Source organism: Perognathus longimembris, chromosome 9 (genome assembly GCF_023159225.1).
Source record: "Perognathus longimembris pacificus isolate PPM17 chromosome 9, ASM2315922v1, whole genome shotgun sequence".
NCBI classification, from domain to species: domain Eukaryota; kingdom Metazoa; phylum Chordata; class Mammalia; order Rodentia; family Heteromyidae; genus Perognathus; species Perognathus longimembris.
The window spans coordinates 47,388,909-47,408,044 of NC_063169.1; the positions used below are offsets into that span (position 1 = coordinate 47,388,909).

General features: G+C 35.8%; 1 protein-coding gene across 7 annotated transcripts in view; it reads right to left on the bottom strand.

Annotated features, from left to right (window-relative positions):
- Ptprk (protein tyrosine phosphatase receptor type K) overlaps positions 1–19,136 on the bottom strand; it is a 481,811-nt gene that overhangs the window by 37,218 nt on the left and 425,457 nt on the right. For 5 of the 7 annotated variants that reach the window (XM_048354054.1, XM_048354056.1, XM_048354061.1 and 2 more), the window contains exon 14: positions 8,216–8,354. In XM_048354054.1, coding sequence (XP_048210011.1) covers positions 8,216–8,354 — 139 coding nt within the window. The remainder of the gene's footprint in view (positions 1–8,215; positions 8,355–19,136) is intronic. The other 2 variants (XM_048354055.1, XM_048354057.1) reach the window with 1 other exon arrangement.

A 19,136-nucleotide genomic window follows, 5' to 3' on the forward strand; every position in this document is an offset into this window, starting at 1 on the left:
TGTTTTTCCTGCCCCTTCCTGTAATATTTTCAGGGTAGCTGGTTTTACACTGAAGTCTGTGATCCATTTAGAACAGATTCTGGTGCAGGGTGATATATAAGGGTGTTTTTGTTTTTCCTTTTTTTTGGCCAGTCCTGGGCCTTGGACTCTGGGCCTGAGCACTTTCCCTGGCTTCTTTTTGCTCAAGGATAGTACTCTGCCACTTGAGCCACAGCGCCACTTCTGGCCGTTTTCTATATATGTGGTGCTGGAGAATCAAACCCAGGGCTTCATGTATACAAGGCAAGCACTCTTGCAATTAGGCCATATCCCCAGCCCCGACATATAAGGATTTAACTTCAGTTTTTTGCACATGTAGAGCCAATTTTGCCAGCACCACTTGTTGAAGAGGCTGTCTTTCTTCCATCCTGTGTTTGTGGCACCCATATCAAATATTAAGTGACTATATGTCTGTGCGTTTATTTCTGGGTCTTTTATTCTATACCATTGGTCTAGTACCAAGCTGTTTTTACTACTATGGTTTTGTAATATGAACCATGATCCAGAATATTTATATTATAGTTTTTGAGTTTTTTCTTTTTAGTAGTTTATCTTTCTAAAACAGTATGTAGGCCTAATAAAGCATCACCAGGCCATATTTAACCTATAGATTTATACTTTTAAAACTTTTGTCTAGGGGGCTGGGGATATGGCCTAGTGACAAGAGTGCTTGCCTTGTATACGTGAGGCCCTGTGTTCGATTCCCCAGTAAGAACATATACAGAAAACGGCCAGAAGTGGCGCTGTGGCTCAAGTGGCAGAGTGCTAGCCTTGAGTTCAAAAAGAAGCCAGGGACAGTGCTCAGGCCCTGAGTTCAAGGCCCAGGACTGGCCAAAAACAAAAAAAAAAAAGAGAGAAGAAAACTTCTGTCTATTTTTCTCTAATTTATCACACAGAATCTGCTTTTGAACCCACAATGGTCTTTACCCTCTAATAACTAGCTACAGTTGATTCATTCATTCTCACTCCAGAAGAAAACTTCCCAGGGAGGTGTGTGTGTGTGTGTGTGTGTGTGTGTGTGTGTGTGTGTGAGAGAGAGAGAGAGAGAGAGAGAGAGAGTCCTGGAGCTTGAACGCAGGGCCTGGGCATTGTCTGTGAGCTTCTTTTGCTCAAATCTAAGTTGACCAGTTGAGCCACAGCACCACTTCTACCTTTTTCTGAGTAATCTATTGGAGGTAAGAGCCTCATGGACTTTCCTGCCCAGGCTGGCTTTGAATCATGATCCTTTGGTCTCAGCATCCTGAGTAGGTAGGATTACAGGTGTGAACAACCAGCACCCAGCTATCAAGGTGGTTTTATATGGCTGATTCCAATACAATCTGTTTCAGGTGGTTTTTGTAGCATAATACTTCACTGTAATAACATTCATGACATATCAATGGTAATACTTTTTGCTCATTTTCCCCACTGTATGCTCCATGAAGGGAAAGATAATCTGTTAGGGATTCCCATCCGAATTTCTCATGCCGGGAAAAATAATTAGTTCATTCCTTAAGAATTGTGAGAGAGTTGGCAAGATTAGTGAGAGTGCTTAAGTAACAATGCTAGGAAATTATTAATAAATCTATTTATATAATTGCTTCTCAATTTATATGGGTTTTCAGATGCCTAAAATGTCTCTGGGTTAGGTTTTTAATTTGATTAATTCTTTTTTTTTTTAATATGGATCTCTCAGATTTTTCTATGCAGGCTAGTTTCGAACCAAGTTCCTACAGATATAGCCATTTGAGTACCTAGCCTTTTACTGACATTTATTGTCATCACATTTTTATGTTTTCTCTGACCAAGTTTCTCATTTTGTTCAGAATTTTCTTGAGGAAACCTTTTCCAGGAGTATCTGCAAGCAGATCTGAAGAAATGCTTCCCATACTCATTCTGCAATTATTCTTTTGTAAGGTTGATTATTATAGTTATGTGTCCTTGCTCATTGCCTGTCCATACTTTGCTTTTGCCATTTATCAGACTTACAATAATAAAAACTAAAGCATCTGTAAATTCAGAATATTTAATTGTATTTAAAAGCACCCTTAGACTGCTTTTTTTTTCCTGTAAAGTACTAAGATTGAAACATCTCATTAACACTGGTTGTAAACTTTGTTACTTGAGGAAAAATAGGGTTTGAGATTTAGCTTAGCGGTAGAGCACTTTTCTAGCTTGTACAAGGCTAGTATTTTAATTCCCAGTATGGAAAAAAGAAAAAAAAAAGAGATTGAATTAGAAAAAAGTAGAACAACTTGAAATATGGGTTCAAAATAATGTTAAAATGTTGAAGCTACAAATAGAAAATAACTAGTAGCAATGATGATTTCAAATTTATTTAAAACATCGATAATTTCTATGTTTTTCATGATTGTATAAAACTCAGAAATACTGGATTTTCAAATTCATGAAAAGTGGTACTTTTCATGCAACAAAAGACTTTCATTTTACAAATCCACCATCTTAGAATGGCAAATTACATGTGAATCTCTAACCTTGTGGATAGCTAGATGCCACGTTTACAGCGTGACTTTTTCTTACATGTTAATCCTCACAACAACCCTGTGAGGTAGGTTTTCATTCAGGTTATAGTAAAACAAAGAAAAATTAACTAGAAGTCCTTTCGGAAAAAAACTGACAGCTAGTATGATACCATGTCAAGGAAACTTAGGTGAAATATCACAAACTGTTTTCTAAACTCCACTCTGGTTTATTGTTACTTTGATGACATAAAAGTTTGACACCAATTAGTTTCTCTATGGACCTTCCTTCCTTCCTTCCTTCCTTCCTTCCTTCCTTCCTTCCTTCCTTCCTTCCTTCCTTCCTTCCTTCCTTCCTTCCTTCCTTCCTTCCTTCCTTCCCTCCTTCCCTCCCTTCCTTCCTTCCTTCCTTCCTTCCTTCCTTCCTTCCTTCCTTCCTTCCTTCCTTCCTTCCTTCCTTCCTTCCTTCCTTCCTTCCTTCCTTCTTTTTTTTTTTTGTTCATCTGTCATGGGGCCTGGGAGCTGACCCTGAGCTCTTCAGCTAGCACTCTACCACTTGAGCCACAGCACCACTTCTAGTGATGTTGAAGTAGCCTTTAAAGAAACATCTCTCTGCCCAGCTATGATGGCTCATGCCTGTAACCCTAGCTACTCAGGAAGCTGAGAAGTGAGGATTGTGGCTTAAAGCCAGCCTGGGCAGACAAATCCAACAGACAGTTATCCAATTCGCAAGCAAAAAAAAGCACAGAACTGGAGGCATGGCTTAAGTGTTATAGCACCAGCCATGAGCAAAAAAGCTAAGTGAGAATGAACGGCTATTTGTTCAAGTCTCCATTCTCGCCCATATGTGTACACACACATACATGCACAGGCACACACACAAACACACACACACACACACACACACACACACACACACACACGATCCACAATCTCTCTGATAGTGCTTTTAGTTAGGATTTAAAAATCCAAGAGACAAAAGTATCACAGTAGTGTGAGCATAATGTTAGTGTGCAGAACATACAAATGTTAACCATTCACACGCATAAAAAATCCCATTTTAATTTTACAGATACAGTGACAGTTAATGGTAGGGTTATTGACATTCTCATAATTAAATACTTATCAATTCTAGTATGTCTCATGCTTTGTCTTCCTCGGAGCAAGCAGCATATATAATGCGCACTTCAGGACAGTTAAGCAATTCATTTTGTAAGTACTTGAGTTTGACAGATGTGAAAATGACTTTCATTATCAAAGCAGCCAACAGCATAAACTTCTGCAGGTGGATGTATGTGTGGGCCATAAAGGGGGAAAGTACTCCATCATTGTACGAAATGGTACAGTTAATTACCTTTGGCTTCATCAAACATGATTTAACAAGCATATTATGATTCATCACAATAAGCTAGGAGCACTGTTATTTTACACCTGCTTATTTTAGCAGATTTTAGGAAGCCAAATGTTTGTAATATTTAAAATGTTGGCAGACTTGTGTTTTAGTGATTGACTCATACATTTTGTTGTAAAGCTAGCTTAAATTCACCTAGTGCTGTTCATGCTGTGGGATATCTAACCAAACATACTTAATCTCAAGCTTGAAGCCTTATTATTCCTGTGGATTGGACAGAGAACTGTCTTGGCATTTAGAGTGAGAAACTGAAAAGGACTAAGAAAGACAATGGATTATCTTCTCCGTGCTTATGCAAATAAGCTTAATCTAGAAGGGCTGCAAACTCAGAAAGAGCAAATGAGATATATGAAGTTGTTGCTCCTCCCTCAATAGGTTTTCAAGTTTTTTTTAAAAATTTGTTAGTTTTCTGCTTTGATTTTATATAGTCTTTCTCCTATGTAAGGTATACTAAATAAATTCAAGTATCTCCTCTGAAAAGACTTCATTTCGTTCCCATGAATCATCATGATTTGATACATTTGTTTTAACTAGAGCATACTGACTACCTTAATGGTCACTAAAGCTCTTTTGAAGATATGACCCATTTTGCATGTCTGGAAATGTGGAAAGAGATGTTATTGCATGCATACCAGATTTGTTTTGCTTTTGGCAAAGGCAAGTGTGTGTGTGTGTGTGTGTGTGTGTGTGTATGCATGTGTGTGCCTGTGTCCTTATGCACACATGTCCACTGTTCTTGGGACTTGAGCTTAAAAGCCTGGCAATGTCCCTGAGCTTTTTCATTCCAGACTAGAACTCTTCCACTAGAGTCACAGCTTAACTTCCACCCTTTAGGTTAATTGAGTCTCATGGACTTTTCCTGCCTGGGCTGACTTTGAACCACAATCCTCAGATCTCAGCTTCTTGTGTACCTAGGATTACAGGCATGAGCCACCAACACCTGGCCCGGTGAATGTTCTTCTATGAATATATCACTTAGCTCATTTTTCAAAGATAACAGTATTGTATAATGACAGAGATGAGAGATTTACAACACTATTTTCTGCGAGATGACCGAAGTGTTGAATTGTTAAAATAAAATATTGCCTTGATTTAAGTAAGTAAGTGATGTTTCTCTAGCTACAGACTACAGCTATTTATGGAAAAATGTAAATAAAAATTAAAAGTAGCTGGACATACAGAAATACAATATCCCTTTTTAAAAAGATTGCCAAACAGATAATAGTTTGAAGTTTTAGAGAGCAGAAAATGTATTTTTTTAAAAAAAATCACCAAAGGGACAAACATGGTTTCTTTGTTTGTTTTTTGAAAAGGGATACTGCATCTTTAACACATGTAAAGTCGTACATCACCCATTTTCTACTTACAGGTAGTAGGAGTAAGAATAGTAGCTCCTCCTGGCAAGCAAATCACAGACAGTGGAAAAAGAGAAGCAATGGTGAATGAAAAGCGTGACTCTGTCACATTCAATAAAGCAGAAAATGTGCGTTAAAAATAAAATAAAATAAAATGAAATTCATGTTTTGTTTTTGCTTTGCATTTCAATTTGCACATGCATTGTTAGATTTCTTTTGCCATGCAATTAACAGACAGATATGCAATAAAAATAAAATCTGAAATACATTAATTTTGAAAAAAAATAACATGCTGACATTTCTTTTATTGCCAAAATTGAAGAAATTAAATGGATTGTCTATTTTCAACATGCAGTAAAGCATAGTATCATCCATTACCATTTAATGTCATGACAGATGGAACAGCTGTGTATAGAATTGTATACTAAGTAGACTATTATTCTTTAGGTACAAACATAAAGATCTACTATGTTAATATATAATATATGGAGAATAACACCCAAGTTTCTATAAATAAGTGATTTTGTACTGGTACACAGGTATATACATGTATTATGCTAATATACATATGCACCAAATACTATATATACACAAAGCTATTTCTACAGTAGATGCATGTGAACATGATATCATGTACAAACATTTACTGTATTGAAACATAATTTCAAATAGATGTTTGCAATTATTAATGGGTTCATGCTGTGCATGTAAAATATATAATATGTAATCAATGGAAAAATGGCATACATTTGGAAATAATTTAACAGCAATTAAATAAAAAACAATGACATTGTGTTCTGATAGATGCAATATCCCTTTTCTTAACCTAAAAACTTACTTCATATACACCCTCAGCTGTAATATTTTACTTAGCTGAATTCAAAACCATTTTTCTTTACAACCAAAAACACTTGGAGCTCTTTTCAACGTGAGAAATACACCCACATATATTACTGCCAGTATGGGATAAAGTTTTGAGAAACAACAATTTCCCATAAACATGCAGATAAGAAGAGGCTAATGCATTTTTTTCTGTTATGTTATTATAAATTTCTGTATTAAAAAGGAATGTACCTACCCTACAATGTTAATCTAAACTTGATCATATCCAATACTTCTATAATATCTCCACTTTTTATTTTTAGTAAACCTACTTGAATGTAACTCATATATGATGTATTATACATATGATTGAAGGTCTTAATGAAGTTTCTTAGGCAAGAAAAGATGTGAGTAATTTAGTCCTAATAGTATACGTGAGAAAGTAACATATGGAACTTGATCTATCTATAAAATTGAAATTTGTCCATAGTCATAGTGGTGCTGGTAACAAAGAGGAGAAAAGTCCTATATTCTTTCCATCAGTTAAATTGTAATTATGAAACTCCAGGAAAAGGATTCACATTATGCAGTTATAGAGTTGTCAGAGCGTTTGATTCTCCCCATTTCCAAATGTGACTAAGTGACTGTTGTTAGCATGCTTTAAGAAGTATATTTTTTGTTCATTCTGCAACAGAGTACCATGGGATAAGGAGAGCAACTAACTATAACTATTTTCAAATTAATAACAAATAAAACTAAATCTATTCAAATACTGAGCGAGGACATAATCAGAATCCACTTTCATATTCCAACCTGAAGCGCCCAGGATAATTTCAACTGTGAGGTAATGTTTAGTTAGCTCTCTAAACTGTTTCAGTTTACATCTCTCTCCAGACATACATTTAAGCTGGACAGAGACATAAGATATAAGTCTATTTCCCACAATCTTATTAATCTTTACTGGAAAATTCGTTGTATCTAAAATACTTTAATCTTCTTGCTTCACATAGGATGTAGTTTCCAACCACAGAGGTGTACAACAGCAAATAGAGAAAGCACTATTTGTGGAAAGCACATGATGTAGCTAATTTAACACAAAAGACTATAATGCATACCTAATGTTTCTAATGCAGATGTGTCTTCTCCAACATATATATCTCCAGGGGGTAAAGAGGCAATATATTAAAATAAACTCTCATGGAATTGTTAATACATGTAGTATGAGTCTTATCCATAATGCTGATGTTTCACTTTGGGAATCACATAATCATAATAGTATATTATTAGATTTAATATAAGCAATATCCTTAAGATATTATTCATTAAAGTATAACCACTTCTACAAACAAAGCTGTTGGAATGTACTCTGCATGTAAAGTTTTAAAAATAATAATTTCTTCCAAATTGTATCATTATCCAACAGCACATGACTATAAGGACTAGAGTGCTGTATTAATTTCCAAGACAATGATTTACAGACTGCGACATTCCATATGAGGGTTAAAAACTCAAATGATAAAAATTGTGTTCTTTGAAATGCTTTTCCACAGAAATATATTTTAATCTTCAGTAAAGAGCTACTGAAGTTATTCCACATTTTAATATGTTTATATAATTGGTTGATATAATAGAAAAGATTATGTACATTATCAAATTTTAGTCTACATACATTTGAAATTTCCAGTCAGTGAAACTTTAATGTGCACCATCACTAAACAATGTTATATTTTCATTTCTTATTTGCAGTCAAGATTTAGAAAAACACAGAACATAAAATAACATATACTATGACACAAATAGCACAAAAATCTATATGTTTACTCTTACTAATAATACTTGAAATAGGATAAATTCATGACACAAGTATCTCTTCGGTTGAGAAATCTAAATTCATATGGTGATTTTTACAGTCAATTTAATAAATTTACAATTCATTTAATAGATACATATGCATATCAAATTCAAACTACAAATAACCAAATAAAAATATGAATAAAGATTCAAGTGTTGGTAATCTTGTAAATTTTAAATTCTTTTTGTTTTATTTAAATATACTTAATGGAAGAGTAATAATTTTAAGTCAGTGCCATCAATTGTGAGCAAGAGGAAGGAACAACATTAGATCTTACCTCTTTTTAACAATTAATATGACAACTAACAGGAGGAGGATGAACACCAAAATGCCGGCGCTAATGCCTGCTATTTTCACCACTCTGTCTGTCTGCTTAGCAGGATCTGGGATCACTTCTGGTTCTTCTGTTGCTGCTGCTAAACAAATCAGAAAAATAAGTTACTGAAAGCAGCTAATTATCACAGAAAGGCAAATTATCCCTAGCCAAAACTTACTCTAAAAAGATCACCTGAATTATCACCACAGAAGCAGGTTATTCCTAAACATGAGGTGCTTAAGGTCAGGATAAAAAAAAAAAAAAAGAAAAAAGCTTTCACTCTAGAATTTTTTTCCGCTGTTAAACAACAAAAATAAAATGAAAAGAAATAGCTATCAAAGAAAATGATGAACTATATCTCTCTCTATGTTTTTAAAAGTCAGAACATACAATTAAAAAAAGTATACTGCAAAGAGATGTGGGTAGGTATAGAGAATTAAGTGTTTATCAGTTCATTCAGAAAATATTTCTTCACCATGCATGGTATTGCATACCTATAGTTCTGGCACTGTGGGAGCAGAGGAGTTGTAGCAGGAGATCTGGAATGGGAGGCCTATCTGGGCTATATATTGAGATACTGTCTCAAAAAACAAACAACAACAAAAAGCAAAGACGTAAAAAAATTAAAAACAAAAGCCTCCCCCAAAATTAAACAGAAAGACTACTTCTTGCCTCAAGTAGTACAGTTGTTGCTTTTATGCAGCGTCTTTGACATTAGTTTGGTATACAAAGGTTAGGTTTAATAAATGCTTCATCTAACTCCTAGAGGCACAACTTTGTAAGCTTATAGGTAAGATTTGAGATGAATTGTTCAACAGAAAAAAAAAAAGAAAGAATAAGCAAACCAATACATTCAGGATTATTTCACTTCCTCTCACCAAATAAAACCCAGATAATAGGTATAGGAAACAACTTTGAGAAAGGTGATTTTCTTCTTGACTACATCTCTCATTTTCTTTTTTTTCTCAAAACTACCCTCACCTCTCATGTACATAGACAATTGATATTAGACACATTAATAACTATATAAGCTCTAGAAATCTTCTGAGGATATTTTTCATTTACTTTACTTAGTTTGTGAAGAGCCAAAACAGCATTCAAATCTACACTTTACAGATACAAAAAACCTTGAGGCTTAGAGAATTAAGAAGAGATTATAAATTGCTTGAGGACAAAAACAGAATCTAAAATATCTTCTAGTTTTTACTACAGCATTTTCTCAGTTTCTAGACATATGGCCCCTACTGCTAAGAATCTGTGTGGCTAAAGCCCAGGGAAGAGCAGCAATCATAGCACTTCACATGGAGGCTACAGATAATGGGTAAATGAACAGACTCATAGAGGCCCAATATTGTTCCAGCAGACACTTTATTCTCTTAAAAAAATCTATTTATTTTTGTTACTTGTCAATACATCCTTTAGCTTCTCCTCTTGGCTACTTTCCTCCCAACTCCATCTTCTATACATGTCAATGTCTGCTAGTTTGCCCACAGTTTGGGTCAAAAGGAGATTTAACTTTTAAATGTTCAAAGTCAGAAACTTAAAAAGAACAAATATCCAATAACAATACAGGAATTCAAAGCTAAACCAGTGGGAAAAACAAAGTTTGAAAAAAAAAGAGAGGGAGAGGAGAGAACACAGGTGACTTTGCAAGACAATTTTAATTGCCTTATCATTTTAATTTACAGGATAATTGGTACCTAGATTTTCTGGTAATAGAAAGGAGTTTTCCTTTATGACTTTATGCTTTCCATAAATACAAGCTGTAGGGAAATTCCAATCTCATAATCAGGAGTAATCCTCACATTTCAATTTTTCCTGTTTTTAATTTACCAAAATATATGACATCTCTTCCTTCCTAGGGGCTATTCCATTTCCATACCTCCCCCACAAACACATATAAGACAGATAGTAGGACTCTAACTCTCAGTAGGGTAATGGGACAAGGGTTAATTGTTAGATTACTGTTGAATATTATTAATTAAATAACAATTGATGTTATTGTGTAGTACATTAAGACTGCACACTTTTGAATGGAGATTAGTGGTCGATCAATCACTTTTCTATGACACTGGACCTGTAGCTCAGACTTGAATTCATCCTAACTCTGGAGGGATGTAAACTTAATGTGCTGAATGATAACAGAGGTAGCCAGTACAGGAACTCGATCCTACTGTCCCTCCCACTTTGGGAAGAGTGTAAAGTAGAACACAATCCCTCTTCCAGTTCAACAAAAACCAAAACTATAACCATATCTCTTCCCCTCATCCTCAGGTATTTGAGAGTAGGCCACAGCCCAACCTAGGGCCTCTTGGGGGTAGGGACAAGCAAGTGATGGGTAGGGTAGAGAAATTTTCCCCAGCACCTGGCCCCCTGGGGTCCTGCCAAGAAGAAAAGGGACCTTTGGGACCCTCCACGCCCCAGTTGAGTTCTGTTATGCAGCCATTTTTAAGTCAATTAGTTAAAGTAATAAATAGTAAGGTAAGGTAAGGGAGGGGTTCCTATAGAGAAAACGGGGCAACTGAAACTGAGGGCATCCTAGGAAGGGGGTCCTGGGCAGCCTCAGTTCCCACAGCTCCCACTCATCCTATTCAGAATGTCAGAGAGAGGCTTTGGTGAGGTTATAGAGTTCTTTTCTAGTGTTTATGGTTTCCTTTTAATGAGCTTGCAAGTCAAAAGCGACAACAATTTGATATGCTAACTGACAGCTCTTAGACACTTCCCCACTGCCCTGGCTGCCTCCAGAGAGTGTCTATCAGCTACACTGACAGTTTCATTGGGCTCTTGACATTGTCAGCTTCTTCACAGACATCTTGAGGAAGCTACACTACAACCACAGCCAACTGCTGCCAAAACAGTCCTTTGGCTCCTGAAGTCACTGCCCTGGCACACAGCTTGCACTGGACTTTTTAGCATGATAAACCTCAGGGAACTCTAAAAACACCTTGTAATCATAACCACCTAGGCCAGAGTAGAAGATCCCTACCTAGGGTCCCCAAAAAAGTTTGTAACTGGGGTCAACATGGTCCTTCATTTACATAAGGGATTGACTGCGATGTCTGGAGACACGAGAGTATACTACAACTGAAGGCAGACAACCAGGTCACATACCATTTCAAAAATAATATTTTAATTCAATAAAACAATGCTATGAAGCTGGATGCTGATGGCTCACACCTGTAATCTTAGCTACTTAGGGTGCTAAGACCTGAGGATTGTGGTTTGAAGAAAGCCTGGGCAGGAAACATGTGAGAGACTCATAATTCCAATTAACCTCTGAAAAAAAGCCAGAAGTGGAGCTGTGGCGCAAGTAGTAGAGCACTAGCACTGAGAAACAAAAAGTAAAAGAAAAAGAAAATTATCCTCAATGCCCAGGCCTTAAATTCAAGCCATATCATTGTCAAAAACAAAACAAACCACCCAACCGAACAAACCTCAACAGAATTATGCATCACATATTGCTATATACTACGCTATATATAGCTGTATTTTATATAACTCTTTAGAATTGCTGTTCTTCCAAACACAGATAATACATATAGGCCATGAAAATGATGATTAACAATTTCACATTGAGTATAAAGATGATAAAAGTTAAGTTCATCCAAGCCAGACACTGGTGGCTCACACCTGTAATCCTAGCTACTCAGGAGGCTGAGATTTGAGGATTACTGTTTGAAGCTAGCCAGCCTTCTCCCCATGAGACTCTTATCTACAATTAACCACTCAAAAACTGGAATTGGTGCTGTGGCTCAAGTCACAGAGTGCTAGCCTTGAGAATAGAGGAGCTGTGGGGCAGTGCTCAGCCCTGAGTTCAAGCCCCACAAATGACAAAAAAAAAAAAAAAGCAAGTAAATCTAACATGTTCTCCTAAATGAAATGCCAAATTATGAAAGTAAATCTTTGTGTGTTTAGGATACAAAGCACTAAGATCTATATGATCTACTATGCAAATCCATATTATTAATTTAGTCCTTTAGAGTAAAGAAGAATGGGAAGGAAAAAGATGGGATTCTAAATTATAGTGACCAAATGGTTACCAAATGGTTCAAATACATCTACTTGAGTTAAATAAAAGCATTTCATAGCATTTCATCTGTTATGATTACAATTCTCATGCAAAGAGTTGCTTCCCGTTTTAACATAGCTTTTAAACCTGAATAGAGAAATGTAATCAAGTTCACGAAGTACAGGTGATTTGGCGGTTACTTTCTTCCCATTGTGAGTTCTCAAAGTCTTTAGCTACAACATGTACTATTATCAATGCTACTACAATCAACAGAATTTTAAAAGAAAACTTTATCTATACATTTATTGCACTGAATTCTTTAATCACACATCATATTTTTTTAGTACAAAGGAATTAAAAATATCCTATTTAAGAGCATTCAAGCACAGATGCAGTAAACTCTAAGTGAAAATTTTGTTAAATTCAAAGCAGTTGTACCCCTGAACCCTTTATATAATTTGCACATATATATTTACCTACACAGTGAGGTAGTTTTTCCAGAACTTCTTTCCTGCACCATGAATCTTTACTTTTTTATATGCTAAAGATTAGCCAAAGATATCTAGTGATCTGTGGGCAAGAATGGCGTAATTGTTTGCACAGTGTGGAATTTTGTTTTTACTCAGTAAATTTATGAGGTGTATTTTGTAGGGACAAACATGGCCCAAATCAACTTTTTATAAATTATGTCCTTGCTCCCATTCTTTAAAACTAAAATAATTTAAAAGCCACATATATTTGACTAGCTTGTTAAAACCATCTTCATTTTTGATCAATCAAAATCATTTTCCATCTTTCTGATGGATAGAAGATATGAAAGACCCTAAGAAGAACGCACCAGGTGATGCTGTAGCATCTTCTGAGACCTTGTCATTCAAACTGCAACTCCTCCTGCTATTTCACTAATGCCTTCTTCTTTCCTTAGTTGTAGTTCTAGAAAATTGTTCATATTCACATCTCAATCATTCCTTAAAATTCTACAGCCAGGCATCTATCTGTCAATATCATAAAACTATCACCAAGTAACCATCTATATGACTTACTAGTTACAGAAATCATGAGACACTTTTAATCTTCTTTAAGAACATCTTCATTATGTTAACAGTTTAAAGCAGCTAGCCTACTTGTCCATTCCCTTCTCTGGTACTGCTCTTCCTGGGGATTACATTATTGGAAACCCCTCGTTTTCTTATAACTCATTTCTTCTTTGGTAAATACCTCCTTACTTTTTCAATCCCTGAATATTTGGTGTCTCTTTGAGTTTGTAAGGGGCCCCAGCTTCTTGACATTGTCTTGTACACTTTCTCGAGTGGTGATCTTATGATTTCCATCACATTAGTTATTGCTCATACTGATCATCCCCAGATCAATATACTTTTAGTGAATAACTCCTACTTGGACTCTATTCGATGCAAGACAGTCACTTGGTGACACAACTGTCCATTGTCAATTTTCTCATCCCAATTCTCCTTCCAGTTCCTCCGTTTATCCACATAGCTGTTCAATCAAGAAAAGTGTTATTCTATACCTCTTTCCTCTTGTTACCTCTAAGGTTAACATAAATTGTCATCTGATAGCAGTTGCTTTTGAAAGCAAAAGGGTATACTCTTAATAGTTATACTTGGAGAAAAGGCAGAAGCTGGGACTGTCCTCGGCAACATGGTCACTTTACTTCTCTTGCAAAAACTATGGACACATGTTTCTTATATATTCATATATGACCTGTTTCATTTATTATAACATTCTACAGGTATAGAAATTAAAACCACATAGCATCAGCATGAAATATATGCTGCCCCTTGGAAAAGAATTGGAAACTCCAGACAATGCATTTGGTAAAGGTCAAAATTTGATTATAGATTATTGCATAAATTAAAAAGTTGTATACAGGTAACTAGCTGGATATTGACATGGGGATTGATGATGACCTGAACTATTTCCCAGTGTACATCATACTCATGAAACAATTCAACATCCATTCATGAGGGTTTGCTGCATGATGATGAACAAATTGACATCTCTAAATACTTTCAGCTACAAAATAAAAATAATACTGGTACCTATATTATGTACCTGGTAGGTATCTCAATGGTGTGAAAACATTTTTTTTAATGGAGACACTTATGGTAAAAGTACTATAAATTCTATTGAGCAGATAGAACCTGGGGCTTAGCCTTTTAGGTCTATCATATAAAAATGAAAACTTATAAAAGAAGGGAAGTGACCGTATTGAAAAAAAATCAGTTTTTAAAAAGCCTGAGCAGTCTGTCACATAAATAAATAATGGTGGATTTTGTAAAGTACATGTTATTAATTAAATAGCCTGCCACAGTGGACGTCTTGAGCCTTACAGGCATCTTGAAGTATTTATTATTTAACCGAATGATCCTTTGAAGTTGTTCTACTTTATCACCTCATATGATCTTAGGAAACGTGTACAATTTTAGACTGCAGTCTATTAAAGATGGGTCGCTGATTGTCATTGGTGAAATAAGAGAATACTACATGTCATGCATTTTAACAGTAATGGGAGAATGGTATATTCTTACTTAATAAAGATCATCTTTTCAAAATTTAGCAGAATGCTATAAAGAAGTTGTAAATAACTAGGAAACAAAAGTAACCATTAATATTTTTAAAATCAATTTCACACTACTTACGTCTTAGATTTACATGGCTTAGATTACATGGGTTTGTTTTGATTTTAAAATTACAGTTCAAAATGTCACATAAACAGAAATATTTAAAAAATCCAATATAGTGAGTGTCATGTTTTGGAAGTGTAGTTAAAAATAAAAATGTATAAACATTATTTAACTTTCTGGTATTTTAAGGGCAAATGTTTTATTGTACATGTAAATTTTTCAACAAGCTTCTAATTTAGTGAAAAAATATTCACTGGGGAAAGGAAAGCCTTAATGTGCTTTCTTGCTTTTTAAAGCATTTGAGTCCTACCTGCTATGTTATCTCTGAAATCTTCCATGGATATTCTGCTCAGACTTCTAGAACAAATAAACCTGTCACAAATAAACTTGTTACAAGTACTTTTCAGTGAGTCTGCCACAGATAGAGATAGGGAAGGTAATGGAAGGCAGTAAAAAGTCTTGCCCAGTATTTTAATCTCTACAGATTTAAAAATCTGAGGTGAAAGTTTAGTATATACTTCGAGACAAAGAAATAACAAGTGAAAAATTCTCATACTGTCAAGGTGTGCTACCTGTATAAGAGCACATATCGACTACAATACACTATTCAACATTTTAACATTTGTGAAATGATGTATTAATCATAGTGTTAATTGAATTTATTTATGATATTCAGAACCATTCTTTTGTTGAAACTTATGAGTTATCTTTCATTATCTTTTTTTTTTTTTTTTTTTTTGGCCAGTCCTGGGCCTTGGACTCAGGGCCTGAGCACTGTCCCTGGCTTCTTCCCGCTCAAGGCTAGCACTCTGCCACTTGAGCCACAGCACCGCTTCTGGCCATTTTCTGTATATGTGGTGCTGGGGAATCGAACCTAGGGCCTCGTGTATCCGAGGCAGGCACTCTTGCCACTAGGCTATATCCCCAGCCCTATCTTTTATTATCTTAATACATCATAAAGGTATTATCATATAGACAAACATTAAAGGTAACTATATCACAAATGTTTCAATATAGTTGCCAATACAGAACCATTCTTTAAGAACAGATAAAGAATAGATCTGGTTTGGATTTGGGAACAAAATCTGGATCATATGTTGAATGGTCCCTAAAAGTGTATATGCTGATGACTTGGTTCCCCATGGCTGCAGAGATATTTAGAGGTGGTAGAACTTTTAAGAGGTGGGGCCTAGTTGCAGGAAGTTAGATAATAGAGGTGTGACTTTGAAGAGGATATTGGGAGTCCAGCTCCTTTTCTCCCTACTTCCTAGCATCAGATACAGGATTCCTTTGCCTTCCACACCTTGATATACTGTCTTGCCCAGGGACAGTACCAATGAGGCTAACTGATCATGAACCTTGGCCTCCAAAACTGTTTCTTTATAAACTGACTATTGAAGATAGTTTATTTTTTTTTACAACAGAAATCTGATTATTACACACATGCATAAACATTGAACAATCTAACCAGGTAGAATTATAGTATTGTTTGCTAAAGTAAAACCACTGAGCTGGGTTTACATTCCAGCTATTTTACTTGCTATAGTATCTCAGAGAAGCCTAGCTACTCAGTTTTTTCATTGGTAAAATGTACATGAATAATTATGCCTTCCATACCTTCCAGAATGATTTAAACATCAAGTGAGTCCTTATTATCAAATACTTGCCTATATATATATATGTACACACATATATATACATATATTTACATGTAATTATGTCTGCATATATTTATATACATAAAACTATGGATATGTATAACTATAAATATACATATACCTAGATGCAAATTTAATTCTTTTCCTAGTTTAACATTTTTCAGTCATAGATACTGTAATTTCAAAAAAGCAACATTAGACGGGGAGATAAGTCTTATGCTAAAAACAAAGATTACTTGGTTGTTCATTACTGACCACATGTTGTTTGGAAACTTGAATAGCATGAAACCTTGTATTGGACTAAGACAATAAAAAATAAACAAAGCCTTTCCTTCAAATAGTGTGTAATATGTAAGTGGAAGCAGGTGTATTTGAATGACTGCATTTGGAGATTAGGGCAAATACTGTACAAGAGGCAAAAACAAGGTGGTAGAAGAGATTGTATGCAATTTGCTGACATCCTCATCATTTAAAAATATCATTCTAATAAAAGGACAATTGACTTTCAGATAAGAAAACATACTCTGAAGGGGAAAGCTTTTTCATGATTTTCCTTTTGTGGGCACAATTAAACATAGAGCTTATGCTTTCTGACCTCTCATGTGTTCTGTTCACTTGGAGAGAATGTTGTCAGCCCTCAAAAAGTTGTTTCATTGCCATCTAGTTTAAAATAAAGGGGAAAAAGAATACAAGAGCAGTGTCAACCTTAACTTATGCTTCAAATAGAAGTTCAAGGAGAGAAACATAAAAATACAAACAGATTGACAGGTCCACAAATTCCTCCAGGAGGAAAAGCAAACTTAGACAGGGGTGTGTGGGGTGTGTGGGGTGTGGGTGGTGGGTAGAATGAATCTAGGAGAGTGATATCATGAAATCATGAAAAAAAAATTTAAATCAAATAAAAACATGTTCCATATTTTGTCTTAAATCCATGAAAACTGTATTTTTTATTTATTTGTTTCATTGCACTCATAATTACATAAACTCTTTGTTGTCCCTAGGCATATTTCTAGGGTTGAGAAATCATCAATAAGCAAAGCACAGGGTGCCTCTTCTCCATGCCATTTGCATCCCCATGTTGTGATGTACATGACACACAAAGAAATAATCATCCCTTGAGAACAAAAGGTTCTTTATCCACTTAAGATACAATAAAGAAAGCCCTTAGGTGACTACAAAAGATTTGAACATGGGGAGACCTTTCAGAAAAAGACTTGCAGGAAGATGGTCTAGCTTTTATTTATTGTCAAAATGTGATACAGAGGGGTGACAGATTTATATGAAAGGCAGTGAGTACATTTCTTGTTCTACTTGTTACCCTCTCCCTCACTTCCCCCCTCCCCCTCCCGCTTTCCTCTCCCCCCCAGGAGTTGTGCAGTTGTTTTACAACAAATGGTTTCTAAGTGTTACTTTTTGAATGGTTTGTCTTTTTGTTCTTTGTCTCTGGATTTTGGTATTCCCTCTCCCTTCCCCAGTTCTATTACCCATAAAAAATATCCAGGGTACTCGGATGTAGCACAGTGGTAGCGAGGGTACAGACACAGGAAGGGACTACAAGAGAAACAAAACTAGACAAATCAGTCAAACAAACAGACAGACAAGGAAAAAGAGAAAAAAAGTAGTACAAGTTCACATTGCATGTTGAGAATAACTTCAACAGTGGTATATCTCTTGTTTTCATAACATGGAGTACATTTCACTTGGCACCTTCTTTTTTTTTTTTTGTCCAGTCCTGGGCCTTGGACTCAGGGCCTGAGCACTGTCCCTGGCTTCTTCCGGCTCAAGGCTAGCACTCTGCCACTTGAGCCACAGCGCCGCTTCTGGCCGTTTTCTGTATATGTGGTGCTGGGGAATCGAACCCAGGGCCTCGTGTATCCAAGGCAGGCACTCTTGCCACTAGGCCATATCCCCAGCCCACTTGGCACCTTCTTATGTGGTCATATGGGTGTAGTTATTGGTGTAGCTTTTTTTTTTTAATGTAGCTGAGCTATACTCTCTCATAGCAACAGTAAAAGATCCTGTATGTATTTCTTCCACACACTTGGCAATAAAGGGAGTTCAGAGATAAGCTGCCTGGTTGATAAAGAAGATTCTTTCCTCACCTCAAGTAATGAACAAGGTCACACCATAACAATACCACTTCTATGGAGTCAGGTAATAAAAATGTGTACTTTTGCAGAATAACAAGCCCATCCTTATATATGCTATGGCAAAGTAAGGGGAATGGAAAGGACTGACCCCTTCCACATATTGATTACAATGTGTGAGACAGTAAAGTAGTGATGGCCTATTGATAGTAAAGTGGGTTCAGCTGATGACTCCCCAGAACTGATGGAAAGAACTAAAAACCAATAATGCTGAATCATAGATCTACTACACATAGTCTTTGTATAGTACTATGGGACCATAAAGTATAAACTTTCATGTGAAATGTTTTGTAAAATGATACATGTGGCGATGCTAGGGGAAATAATCTTTGTCATAATGTCAGTGGTATTTTCTTTCCTTCCATGAACTGCAGGAGCAGAAGAGTCTCTAGGAGGGAGGGGAGGAGGGAAGATTTGGGAATA